General features: G+C 49.8%; 1 protein-coding gene across 1 annotated transcript in view; it reads left to right on the plus strand.

Annotated features, from left to right (window-relative positions):
• The first annotated feature begins 1,285 nt into the window (after positions 1-1,285).
• The window catches only part of GRAMD1B (GRAM domain containing 1B), a 66,994-nt gene continuing 55,565 nt past the window's right edge, over positions 1,286-12,714 (plus strand). Inside the window, exon 1 of the mRNA XM_057385916.1 lies at positions 1,286-1,462. Coding sequence (XP_057241899.1) covers positions 1,440-1,462 — 23 coding nt within the window. The 5' untranslated portion in view covers positions 1,286-1,439. The remainder of the gene's footprint in view (positions 1,463-12,714) is intronic.

Raw genomic sequence — 12,714 nt, forward strand, 5'->3', positions numbered from 1 at the left:
ATACACTGCCCCATTCCCTCCCAACCCATCTTCAGGAGCAGCAGGCTGTGCTTGGATCCTGCTGTTTTCAATGACAGAAACAAAAGAACCATTTGAAAATTCTTCTCTGTACYTGTTTKTGGTAGTTTCTTGGRTTTAATTAAAGGGAAACATGACCTACAGTRTTGAAGCAGCATCWCRGYGTGAATGGACTGAAAATCTAATTATCTTGTTGGAGAAATGAAAACCTGAGTYGAGTTTGAACCTTCTAAACGAGAAGGGTTTAGAACCAGAGGGATCTTYGTTAGGATYTGTGGCGACAGRACAAGGAGAAATGGGTACAGATTGAGAGAGGGRAYGTTTAGGTTAAATGTCCCAGCTTCCAGAGCATCACCAGTGATTGAGTTCTCCTTTTCTGGGACAGTCTGGGAATTGGGGTGGTGGTTTGGCAAATCCCCCCACAAGCATCAACTACCAAACATTGCAGCCCTGGGAGAGGGAGGAGAGGATTTGGGGCTTGCTCTGCCTCTTCTCCAGCTTCTCCTACATGGAGAGGGCCTTGTGCTTGAAGAGAAAAGCAGATAAAAAGACCAAAGGATCATGACCCGTGTGTGTGAGGGGCTTTCCACACTCGGGTTTGCTCTTGCTGGCCCCAGAAATCGGGGTGGAAATATGGCCAGGACTGAAGGGAGCCTACAAGGGAGATGGAGAGGGGATTTTTCAAGAGCCTGGAGTGACAGGGCAAGGGGGAACGGCTGCACGCTGACAGAGCAGGGTTACATGGGATAATCCGAAATATTCTGTACAGTGAAAGCGGGGTGAGGCACTGGAAAAGATTTCCTGCAGAAATTATGGCTGCCCCGTTTCTGGAGGTGWCYAAGGCCAGGCTGGACAAGGATCTATCCYTTCCCATGGCGCGGGGGTTGGGACGAGCTGATCCCTGAGCTGCATCCCTGCCATCCTGCCATCCCTTCGCTCCGTGCCTGCCCCACAGCCGCGGGCAGGGGCTCTGCGGGCCGGGAGGGGCTGCGGGCCGGGAGGGGCTGCGGGCGCTCCCCGCTGTTTTGTGCGGCCGGCGGAGCGGCTGTCGCGGCTGTGTGTCGCTGCTGTCGCGGCTGTGTGTCGCGGCTGTGTGTCGCGGCTGTCGCGGCGGGCAGCACGGATGCCATGGCATGCCGCGGTCCCGCCGCTGCTGCACATGCTCAGCAGCACCGAGCGGGCCGGCTCAGCCCCCGGCGCTGCTGCTGCTGCTGCTGCTGCTGCGGGGAGCGCTGCGCTGCTCTCCGCGGCTCGGGGGGCGCGGGGAGCGGCCGTGCCCCGGCCAGGGGGGCTCGGCGCATGGGGCTCGGCGCTCCCCGCGGCACCCTCGCCGGCCGGGGCTGCTGCAATATGTCCTGGGACCTCTGGAGCTCTCAGTGGGCAGACAAGGACACGGGCAGCGGATTATCGTGGCTGTACTAATGAAAGGGTTCAAGCTCGCCTGGTAAGAGCGCGGCGGGGGGATTTGGGGGTGCCGCGGCCCCTTCCCCGAAATCTCGGCCCCCTCCCCGAAATCGCGGCCCCGCTGCGGGCGGGGGAAGGGGATGCGCTCCGCCAAGTTCGCGGCGCTGCTGCTGCGGCATCGCCGGGGGTACCCGGCTGCGGGATGCGGATGGAGAGAGGGAGGAAGGGAAGGGAAGGGAAGGGATGGGAAGGGAGGCACCGGGAGAGGCTCCGGCGGTGGATGCGGCGCTGGGCCGCTCCTGCCCGGGCATCTCCGCAGCAGCGCGGCGATGCCACAGCCTCCCCGGGCTCCGGCCGCATCTCCCTCCCCGCCGCTGCCAGCCCGAACCGCATCACCCGGGCTCGGGRCTGGAGGGACACGCAGGGAGATCAGCACGGGAAGGTTTTGCCGAAAAATGTGGGGGGAAAAGAGGTGTTTTGGGTCCTGCGTGAGTAGAATGGCTCTGGCTCGGCTTGTCCTTTAAATAGCTGCTTTTGGGGATTCGCCTCGCTGAACATACCAGAGTTCGAGGTACCCCAGTGCTCGATAATTCTTTMATCGTTGCTGGGTGTTTTGGGGGAAAACTCGCCAGGTTTGGCTAAGTGGGCAGTGGAAGAAAACACTGTGTGGGTGAAGGGCAATTAACAGAGCTGAGTGTGTCTAAAACGTTCACATTGTAAATATTTTTATTCGTCAAGTTTTACATGGGCAGGTAAATATATACGTATGTAATAGAAGATAYAATTTTATATATATATGTATAAAATACAGTATAAACTAGACCACCAAAGGCTTCCATACAATCCTGAGTGTATCAAAACTATTTTAAACATCCGATAGGTCAGAACCACTTAGTTAGAATAAATAGCCTTTGAATTATGATGATGAAATTGATTTAACCAGAACTTTATCAGATGGGAACGGTTCCATAGTTAATAGTGGAATGTGACTTTGTAATTTGGGTTGAAGTGGATGACAAGAGCAATGGGCAGGCCTGTTTCTTTTCCTTAATCCTTTTTTTTTTTCTGTAATGAAAAAGGAAGTAATCATAGAAATGACAGCCTCCCTCTCAAGTGCACTGGTTTGCATCAGGATGAATGTGGTGCTTTGAGACCCTCGCCTGGAAAGTGTGAGAAAACAGTGAAGTTATTTTACATTTGTTATTTTACTTATTGTTGCTATTTTATTTTTTTTTTTTCTGTGTAAAAATAAAATCACTACAGTATAGGACTAGGCAGCATCTTGTACTTGGCCCCGAGGGACAGACCCAGCCAGGGATGACTCAATAGGTCATCTCTTTTTCTAATTTCTYTAATTCTGTCTTTTATTTAATTACACTGAGAGCTTTTGAATTTTTCGTGTGTGTACATGGCTGTGTCTTACACAGACTGTACAAATGATATGGATGTTAGCATTTTGAAAAGGATGTTAGCATTTGAAAATATTACTTTTTTTTTAATATGAAAAAAAAACAAAAAAAAAAACGCTCTCTTGCAGTGATCCGCTGCCTTCTGTGCTGTGCAGTTGTGCTGAGGAGTTGCATAATAGCTCGGCGTAGTACCGGGAGAGCAAAGCATGTGCTGGAAATGCTGGGATGCTGTGGATCTGCAGTGACCCGGCCCCCACTGCATCCCTCCCCCTGCTCCCCGGCACCAGGAGATCCGTTCAGCACGGAGCTGGGGAGGTTTTGTGCTCCCAGTTTAACCCAGCTCACACTGGGCAGCCTGGTGATGGTGGCAGCCCGCAGCTCGGCGGGGAGGGAGGGTTGGGGCGGGTTCCCGGGGCTGCGTGGGGCTGTAAGCAGATTATGGGGCTGGAGGGAGCGCTGCCGGCCTGCAGTAGGTGACGCTCTTCCCTCTGCGTTCCCCGGGCACTCCTGGGCTTCTCTGTTCAGGTGAGAAGTGATGAAGATCCCGATCAGCTCCCCTGGGCACATTTGGGAAGTGCTACCCAAGCCCTGCCTCTTCAGCATCCCCCTTCATCTTCCTCTCARTCCCGAAATCAAATATTCTGATTGCTGCCCGTATTTAATTAGACAGCATTTTGGATCTCTGCAGCTGTCGCTCTGCTCCCCCCCAGGATATTTACAGGCAGTTTTGTTTATTTGGTCATGCTGCAATATCCTGGGAGAGTGAGGGGTGTTATTTCAGGTCCTGTTTTACCCAAATCTCTGTGTTTGTCCCTGCTGGGTTGATTGGAGGAGCACAGATTTGAGCAGATTTGAGCACAGAATGCAGAATTCTCTGAACTTGCTGGGGGTATTTACTGTGGGCTGGATGTGATGTGAAATGGCTTTGTAGGGGTAGGGTTTATATAAAGGAAAAAAACAAAAAAAAAGCATTTAATACATGGGATGCAAACAAATCCTTCAGTCCTTGGCGCAGGAGCAGCGATTCTGCTGGGGTGGCACTGCTGGGGTTAACCCAGATTCCCTCCTGGAGCTCTGACAGGCACATGATTTCAGTCTGTACCAGGGACGGACAGAACTGCGGGCAGGAGCAGCCTGCTCTGACCCTCGGCAGCAGGGCTCTGCTCTGTTTTCAGCCCCGCATCCCCCCCGTGCTGTTAGTGTCACCCTGGCCACCTCTGGGCCCAGTGTGGCCACCAGCCGCTGTCCCTCTCGCCATTCCCTGCCTTCTCACAGCACAGTGAACCATCTCATGATGACCCTCCGGGCCGGGCGGTGGCCCCGGGGCTCTGCAGGTCCCCATGGGTGACATCACAGGGTGACAGTGGCGTGATGTGAGCTCTGCTGTGCCGTCCCCCTGCCCCAGCACAATCCTGCTGGCAGCGATGATGCTGCAGCCCCCGAGGACACTGCCAGGACAAGAGCAGCAGCAGTTTGTCTCGTTTGTTTGCTGTCGTGGTTTAATCAGCCTTTTTTTTGTGTTTTGATGGCGTTGCCATCTTTCTGTTGSATTGTGAGGCAGAGCTGTTGTCTCCGGGCTGACATCACTGTTATCTCACAGCTCCTCGGGGACTGCAATCAGCCAGGCCTCCAGCTTTCAGTCTCCAAAAACCACAGCAAGCTTTCCCTCCCCTTCCATGCCGGGCTGCGCTTTTGCCCTGCTTTTCCTTCTTAGGACTTTTGGGGAGCTCATGACCCAGCAGAGATGGGAATTAATTTAGATCTTTGATGAAAAATGAGAGTCTTATGCCAGAAGAGCGTTGCAGGGACAAAAACCAAGCTGGCAGCTGAGCTTGATGTCCCATGAATGGGATACTGAATAAAACCTTGCTTTTCCTCCTTTCATGGTTCCTTTTTCATTGCTCGTGCTGCTGTGTTGGTTGGGATAGTTCTGAGCTGCAGAACCTGCGATCTGGAACCTACAGAGAAAAAAAAGGGCCAAAGGCTCTGCTAAAAATAAATCTGTAATTCATTTTTCTGCTAGTGCCTGTGGGTGAGGAAAAAAAAAAAAAAGAACCTCTCAATGTTCTAACACCCTACTTATCTGAGGGAAAGATCTATTATGTAGTTGTGGGGGTGGGATGGGAACTAGGTAGGGTTAGAGAACAGCAGAGCTAAAATTAGAAGTTGTTTGAAGTCAKGGAGCAGCCAGGATTGACTTCAGGCAGTCTCAGTTCTGCCAGGCTGTGGTTTCGGGGGCTCCTGGTGCTCCCACCAGGCTGGAGACCCCTGCCCTTCCCCTGGCTTGGGGAATCCGTGTCTCAGGRCCTGGAAAAGGGGAGGGAGGGGTTCCTGAGCTGTCACACTCGTCCTTTCCAGCTCTGCTCCTCCAGCCTGGCGATTTCCTGGAGATGTAAAACACGGGCTGGGTGAGGAAGGGATGGGAGGGATGTTCTGTCCTCACCTCCAGGCACAGAGTCCTCGCTGTGACACACAGAGGTGACAAACGTGGGTGCTGGGGATTCGTGCCCCTCTGATTACCCAGGGAAATGATGAAGCTGCTTAAAGCACTTCCAATTTCATACAGAACTGCTGCGAGCGCCGTTCTGTGGCATTGCAAACGAGCCCGATGAAATTGGATTTCCAAATCAATTCTTCCTCARTTTCTGGAGGAGCTTGGCAAGATAGTTCTGTTAAAGTTACATAATTGTGCTGCTCTCAGACCTTCACATCGCAGGTTAAAATGTTGCATTTTCAGTCTTCTCTGATTCTTCTGGCTCCGCGTCTTCCTTTGTGCCTTTTATTTAGAGGGAAGAAATAGGTGCTGATAATCCTTGGCTAGAAACCATCAGGGATGACCCACATACATATAAATATGGCTCTGGTGTTTGGGAAGGGAGAGGCCTCGAGTCCTTACGAATTCTGCAAATGGATCTGAGGAATCAGAACGTTCCCTTTCRCCGGGAAATCTCATTAATAGGTCGCTCATCTTCCCCTGCATCCAGAACATTCTGAGCTTCCCATACATCCTGAACGTTCTGGCTGCCCATAAAATGCAGCTTTCATACTTTTTTTTCAGCAAGAAGATCTCATGCCAGGTGAACACAAGGAAGAACAACATCGAGCAGTGCTGGTGGATTTATTTTGTGGATGGYTCTGTGGCACACAGTGACTAAGGGGTTATTTGCAGCTTTTGTGCTAATTTTCCTGTCTTTTGGGTTATTTTTTCTGGTCTTTTCCTTAGTGGGAAGCCCTGCTAAGCAGTGAGGAGCCCAATCCAAGGGCTCTAAATTCAAGGAAAAACCTTGTACATGATTGATTCCCTTGACCAGGCTGAGCTCGTGGGCACCAGGAGAGCCAGGAATAGAACCAGGATCATCCCGTGGCCAGTTTGTGTCCTGGGCTGCCCAGTGCCACGCTGGATTCAAACCTGCACTGGTGACAGGGCAGGAAATACGGCTGAAGGGACTATTTTRGTAAAAGCAAAGTATGAAATTACAGTGGAAGGAATTTGAAGGAAAACCGAGTCGTTTTGAAGGTCTGAGACGGGGTTTGCTGTAGCTCTGGGTGATAACAGACTGGCAAAAGYGCCCCTGTAATATTTTTGTTGGTTGTGTGGTCGGCTTTTGGCATCMGTGTTTGATTTAAATCGGGATAAACATCTGTAATTTTGTTTTCTAATATAGATGTGCACATTGAACCCTCCCTGAGGACACCCAGACACAGGAGCTCTGTGACTCAGGCCATGAAGATGCTGCATTTTGCAGGGTTCGCTGCCAGCACCCAGAATCTCTCCCCCAGATCTCTCCTTGGGCTGCAGATTCTTTTGGCTAATTGAATCCTGGCCRTTTGTTTTGCTGGGAAATTGCCTTCCCCTCTTATCAGATGGTGAAATCACCTTGCTCTCTGTCTCCAGCCCCAGAAATGTCAAGYCAAGGGCAAACTGCTTGGGATTGTTCTGGAATTCTGCAGCCTGTGCTGGCTCAGGGCCTTGAGCTGAGGTGAATGAGGCAGCAGGGGGMTCCTCCAGAGATTCTGTTCCTCAGTAAAACCCGTGAAAAGGGGGAAAATTCAGTCAAGAAGAGATAAAATGTGGAGCTGAGGCTGCTGGGTGCTGTTTTGGCTGCTTGGCTGCTTGCAGAGGGAAGGAAGGTCCTGCCTGGGGGAGCCTGGAGCTCTCATGGACCACTTGGATCCTGATGTTCCTCTGTCCCATTTTCTCTGCCTGCAGAATCAGGCAAACGTGTCTCCTCATCCTCCTTGCTCCCCCTGGAGCAGGGATTTTCACAGGACAAGTGCTGGAGGGGGATGTTGATGGTGTCSCACGTTTTGAAGTGTTTGATTCAGCCCGTGCGTGCTGATGGCTGTGCTGCACTGAACAGAAATGCTCCCACAGCTGGAATTGTGCTGCATTTCTGCTCTGAGCGGGCAGGGGAAAGGCCTGAGAGAGGCAAAGATTGTCACCAAAACTGCAGGAAAAACAAAAACTCTCTGACAACATTTTAATGTTAGAAAGTCAAGGCATTCTTTTATTTTCTGGCCAGGATGTGCCACAGAAATCATTCCATCCACACACAGCCTGGGTGTGCAGAGAGAATCATTCCATGATACATGGATTTTACAAGATTTCCCCAAACTTTATCCAGTCAAAACCCAGAGAACTTTATTGGTTTAATGTTCATTGGTCCAACACAGTTCTCAGGATTTGGGTTCCTGTTGGATCTGGATTTGTTCCCCTCCGATGCTGATCAGGGCCTGCTCCTCATCTCTTTTCCCAAACCGGGTGTGATGTTTTGTTAATGGCCCTTGATGGTCACCAATGGTCACTGATGCTCTTTRTATTTTGTGCTCCTCCCKCTCTGTTGAGCTGTGAAGCTCCTCAGGCCTCACCTGCTGGAACAATGCCCTGCAAAGAAACTTCAKCSYYYYCCYSKGGSRMARRSRMAMAMAAWMTYTKWSWMWARWKWTATRWWWWWWWTKTTWAAMTSGTGTATTTTCYAACACCAGAACCCTTGTGGCACTTTTTGCCAGAATCACYGTGTCCTGCTCAAGGCCTCTTCTGYTTTTTKCAGYKGAAATTCCCTCTGGGAAGCAGATTTCTCTCTGTTCTAAACCAGTTCATGGTATTACTCTGGTTGATGGAGCAGCTGCTGTGCTTTTGGTTGAATTTCCCTTGAATATCTCTGAGTTCAGGCCTGGTTAGAAAGTGCACCTAAATGCCATTATTATTTTAATTGAAGTTTATTATGACCCGTTCCTCCTCATTTTAGGATTTTGAGCCTGGCTGAAGTAAATCATCTAAGTTGCMATGTAACAGCAATAATATGTCCAAGGACAGAATATCCAAGCTCAGGAAATGGAGACACCAAATCCAAAATTCTGCACAGAATTCATTTTCCTCCAGGGTGCCCTTTCAGAGCCACGTGCTGAATGCAAGAGGCTGGAATGTTCTCTGAGCTTCTCCTTTCCTTGAAGTTTTCCTTCTGGCCACATTKAGGCCTGTGCTGTTGATTATAATTTACATTTTCCAGTGGTTTATTCCCCTGTAACCATTTTTTTCCAGGACAGAGTGCTCTCTGTGGTCACAGCCAAGTGACTTGGGGGCAGATGCTCTGCTTTTTTTTCAACTAAAAAAAAAGATTCAAAATGCTGCCACTCTCCTTTGACAATGTCACAGCCGCTCCATGCATGTGGCAGAGGAGCAGAGAAGTATTTGTGGATTTTTTTTGGGAGATAAATATATATTTTGGGGTCTATATTTGGAATAATTTTCAAACCATTTGGAATACCAGGTTTGGAGGAATGTGGTTTGGACCACACCTAATTTCAGGCCTTGGAGCTGGAAGGAGAAAAATGGAGGAGAAAATGAGTGGAAAGGAAGAGACTCTAGGAGGGAAAAAAGGAGAGTTTTGAGGTGGATATTCAGGAGTAACCAAGCTTTGGTAACAGAGTAAATTTGCACTTGAAATTAGAACAAATTAGCTGGAGGGGGAACACAGAAATGGTTTATCTTTAGGGTAAGAACAGCTCCCTCTAATTAGAGTCACTCCCTTAATGAAGCGCTGGGGGGTGTTGTGAATGGCCAGAGGAGGAAAAATCACTGCAAGGTCTCAGCCCCAACACCAAATGCTGTGAATGAAAAAGTCTGCCCTGGAGACAGAGGCATTCCAGAGAGCTGCTGGAGAGGCAGAGCTGCAATTTTGGTGTATTGCTGACCCCGCAGGAGCAGGAATAACGCAGCTCCAGAGATGGGAAAGAAGTGCCCTCTGCTCGCCAGGAGACCGGCTCGTGGCTGTGCAGCCCTCAAAGCTGGAATTTGGTTTTTTTCAGAGCTGTCAGAGAAATGTGCTGCTCCTGTGCTGCCTGATGCACATTTTGGGAATGAGGTTTGGGAGGCAAAGCCGTGCTTAGCTGTAGCCATGAAAGAAGGATGTGTCTGCAGGCCAGAGCTTGGAGAGCCTGAGCAGCATTCCGTGGCTGCTCCAGGGCACAAAAGCTACATCATTKCTTCAAATACCTGCTTGGTTATTTTTCCAGCAGGAAGAATAAGTTCCCTGTGGATTCTTTTCTGTTTTAAAGCACAACTGATCTGGGAAATAGAACTGTTTCTAAAATTGTGTTGTTTTACAGTAAAAGAGGCTCTTGAAAACAGAGATTTGTTGTGCTGGGAGATTTTCTTGCCCATTTCCAGTTTGGAGGAAGAGATTCCATCCTAAATAGTCAAGATGGACAAAAGGTAGAAGGAAAGAAGTGGAATTAACTTTGGTTTGCAGATGAGGCACATGGAGACTAAAGGTGGTTTTCCTTTTATGATGTTTATTAATAACTGTGTATTAATTCCCTACTGGAAGCTTGATTTAGGAGAGTAAAAAATTGTTGCAGCTTAAAACAATTCTCTAAAGAGAGTAAATTCTGCTGACGTAAGAGCCAGGATGGGAAATGCAAACCATCCATCCCTGTCCCCTGCACTTCTCATGGGGGCCTTGCCCAAAGCCACAAACTGAAATCAGTATCATTGTCCCAAAACAGCCTGTGCCTTGCTCCTATTTGGAAATACCACAACTGTCTCAAGGACAGCTGCTCCTTCAAGAATCTCAGCCCAGATTAAGAATTTGGGATGATTTGGATGTGACTTTGCAAGATTTCCCACGTGGAACCTAAAATCACATGGATGTGTGTGTGTGTGTGTGTGTTAGAAGTTTTGGGAGCAAAACCACCGCAATTCAAACCAATCCTTTAAATCATCACACTCCAACAGCTCTAACTCCAGTCACTGCTAACCTCGGGAGTCCTGATTGCTGCAAACTGGGCTGCTACCTCTTAAAAAAAAATCAAAATTACGGAAAACAGAACCAGAGACTGAAAAAAATGTGATATTATTGAGGCATCAATCCATGCTCCTGCCAATGTGTCTGTGCAGGGAGTTGGACTTCAATAATCCTTGTGGGTCCCTTCCAGCTCAGGATATTCTGTGGTTCTGTGGCTCTATTTTGTCTTTATTAAGACAATATTTTGTCTTTGTATTTATTTTACCTGTTGCTGTTTAGAAACATGACAAGTGAATGCGTTTATTCCACTTCTCTCCTGCTCCTGGCTGTGAGGATTTGCCTTCAGCCTCCTTTCTTTCCCACAACTTCACACAATCCCATTGCTTGTTGCTCAAAAAAAAAAAAAAAAAAAAAAAAAAAACCAAAAACCAAACCTTTTAATACAACGTTTCTTTCTCTTCAATATTTACATTCTTCAAATATTTGTTGACCACTCCGCTTTGTTTACCCTCCAAGTTTGTTTTCATAAACGAGCCTCATGAGTGCCCTGATGTTTTTGTTGCTTTCCTTTGAAGTCGTTGCTCTGTAAGCAAATCTTTCTGGTTGTTTTCCCCCCTTCTAACGTGTTCCTGGTTGGGATTAACTGATCACCCAGAGCAAACATTTCATCATTCCRTGAGCTGGGATTGATCAGACCCGAGTTGTGTTAGTCCTCCCTGCTCCTGTATCATGTTGCAGGAACTTTTTAAATTTGCTCTGTGCTCTTCTTCTGTCCATCTGTGCTGCTTTCTTGCTTTCTAAATTCTTTAAATTGCTGGCTGTGGCTTTGTTTCCTSTGTTACACCTGCCTGGAGTAGGTACAAACCCAAGGACGGCAGCAGGACAGCTTTTCCCAGAAGGGAATCAKGCGCAGCCTGTGTTTATTTTTCCCAAGACAGGTTTTTAAGTGTGTTTATTCACTTTCAAGATGAGTCACATTGTTACCTTCTGCACTGTATAACCTCCGTGAAGGAGATGGCCTTCCCCAGGCTTTGTGTTTGGAAATACCCGAGTGTTGAAGGCAAATATTTCTCCTGTTACTGCCGGCTGTTCTCTCGGGGAAATCGAGGGTTTTTTGTTGCCTGATGAGGTTTGGGAGGGTGTGCAGCCCCTCAGGAGGAAGAGTCAGAGCAGCGAGGCAGCTCTGTGGGAGCGAGGAAGAGGAATTTCGGGGTAATTGGGATGTTTGTGTCCACGCTGGCTGCTCTGCTCCTTTGCCGTCACAGAAGTGCTCCCTGGTGGTTTGCACAGCGGGGAGGGCAGGGGTTTTTAATAAAGCTCCGCTCGGGATGCCGGGGATGTGCGGCAGCACAGAATATTTAATAAAGCTCCGCTCGGGATGCCAGGGCAGCGCGGAGGAGCCGTAGCAGGGCGGCAGAACAGATGGGTAAGAGCAGGAGGAGAGAAGAAATGCTGGAATTTGCCCTCGGTGACGGCAGCGAGGAGCAGCCAGGGTTAAGCGGGCTCCGGGACATTCTTAAAGCCACACTGGCGGCTTTTCTTCACAGTGGGCAGCAGCCAGCGCGGATGCCAGAGCCGGGCAGCGCCTGGCAAAGGCGGCTTTGTTCCAGCCATGCCGCGGCGTTATCAGAGCGGGGAATCTTTTTGTCGACTCCTTTCGCCGTGAAATGCCTCTGAACAGCAGCATTGGCGAGGTTGCCGGTGGCTCCATGCGCTCCCCCGGCAGGATCGCTGCGGAGCCGCGGGGAGGAGCCGCAGCCCATCCCGGCACGGGYGATGCTCTGACAGGTGGCCCTGGAAACCTTGAGCTGCTCAAGGAAAGCTGCTTGGAAACCTTTGCTTTCCATCGCCCGGCCAGGCGGGGACTCCTTCCTTTGTGTGGGTTTGTGTGCGYGCCGGCAGCGCAGGCGGTTCCTCAGGAAAAAGGATGCCCTGAGTGAGGCGGGGATGGGGGAGATCTGGGGCRGGGTGAAGGGATGGGGGAAAAGCTGAGGAGGAATTGAGGTGGAGGAATATCTGTCTCTGTGGGAGCAGGGGCTGCGCTGAGCATGAAGGGAAAAGCAAAACAGGGTGACYAGGGATGAAAAATCCATTATTTCTTTTCACAAAGAATAATTACAACAGAAACAGGAGYTCACGCTCATGACAGCTCTCCATGAAATCATCACAGTGGTGCCTCCAGTATTTGTCCTTCTTTCCYTCCCTCATTTCAGAGTTAAATGCCATGTGGCACTGTGCCTCCAGTGACATGGGTCTTTGGTGGGTTCAGTGAGCCCAGCCGATTGCAGGAATCTGGAAGAAAGGGCCAAGCAAAGTGAAATGAATCCAGTTGGACTGGGATTGGAGATCAGAGGTGGGAGAGGGATGAGACTGAAGGTAGAGATGGGRGCAGTGCTTTGGGAAGGCTGCAGGAGGCTGGTTTGGGGTGGGATGAAGAGACTGGAGCAGCCGGGAGGATGGAGGAGCTGGAAGAGCTGTAACAGAATCACAGTGTGGGAGCACACACTGCACCAGACAGAGCTGGAGAAACATGTCAGGGCCTGGGCCCAGTGAGGATGCTTTCCCTTCTCTTGATGGATCAGATCTGAGCTATTCCAGCTCAGGGAGCAGAGGGGCAGTGGGAGGAAGGAGCGGGG

This window comes from Malurus melanocephalus, unplaced genomic scaffold (genome assembly GCF_030028575.1).
Source record: "Malurus melanocephalus ecotype Western Australia unplaced genomic scaffold, MMel_1.1 scaffold_887, whole genome shotgun sequence".
Classification (NCBI taxonomy): domain Eukaryota; kingdom Metazoa; phylum Chordata; class Aves; order Passeriformes; family Maluridae; genus Malurus; species Malurus melanocephalus.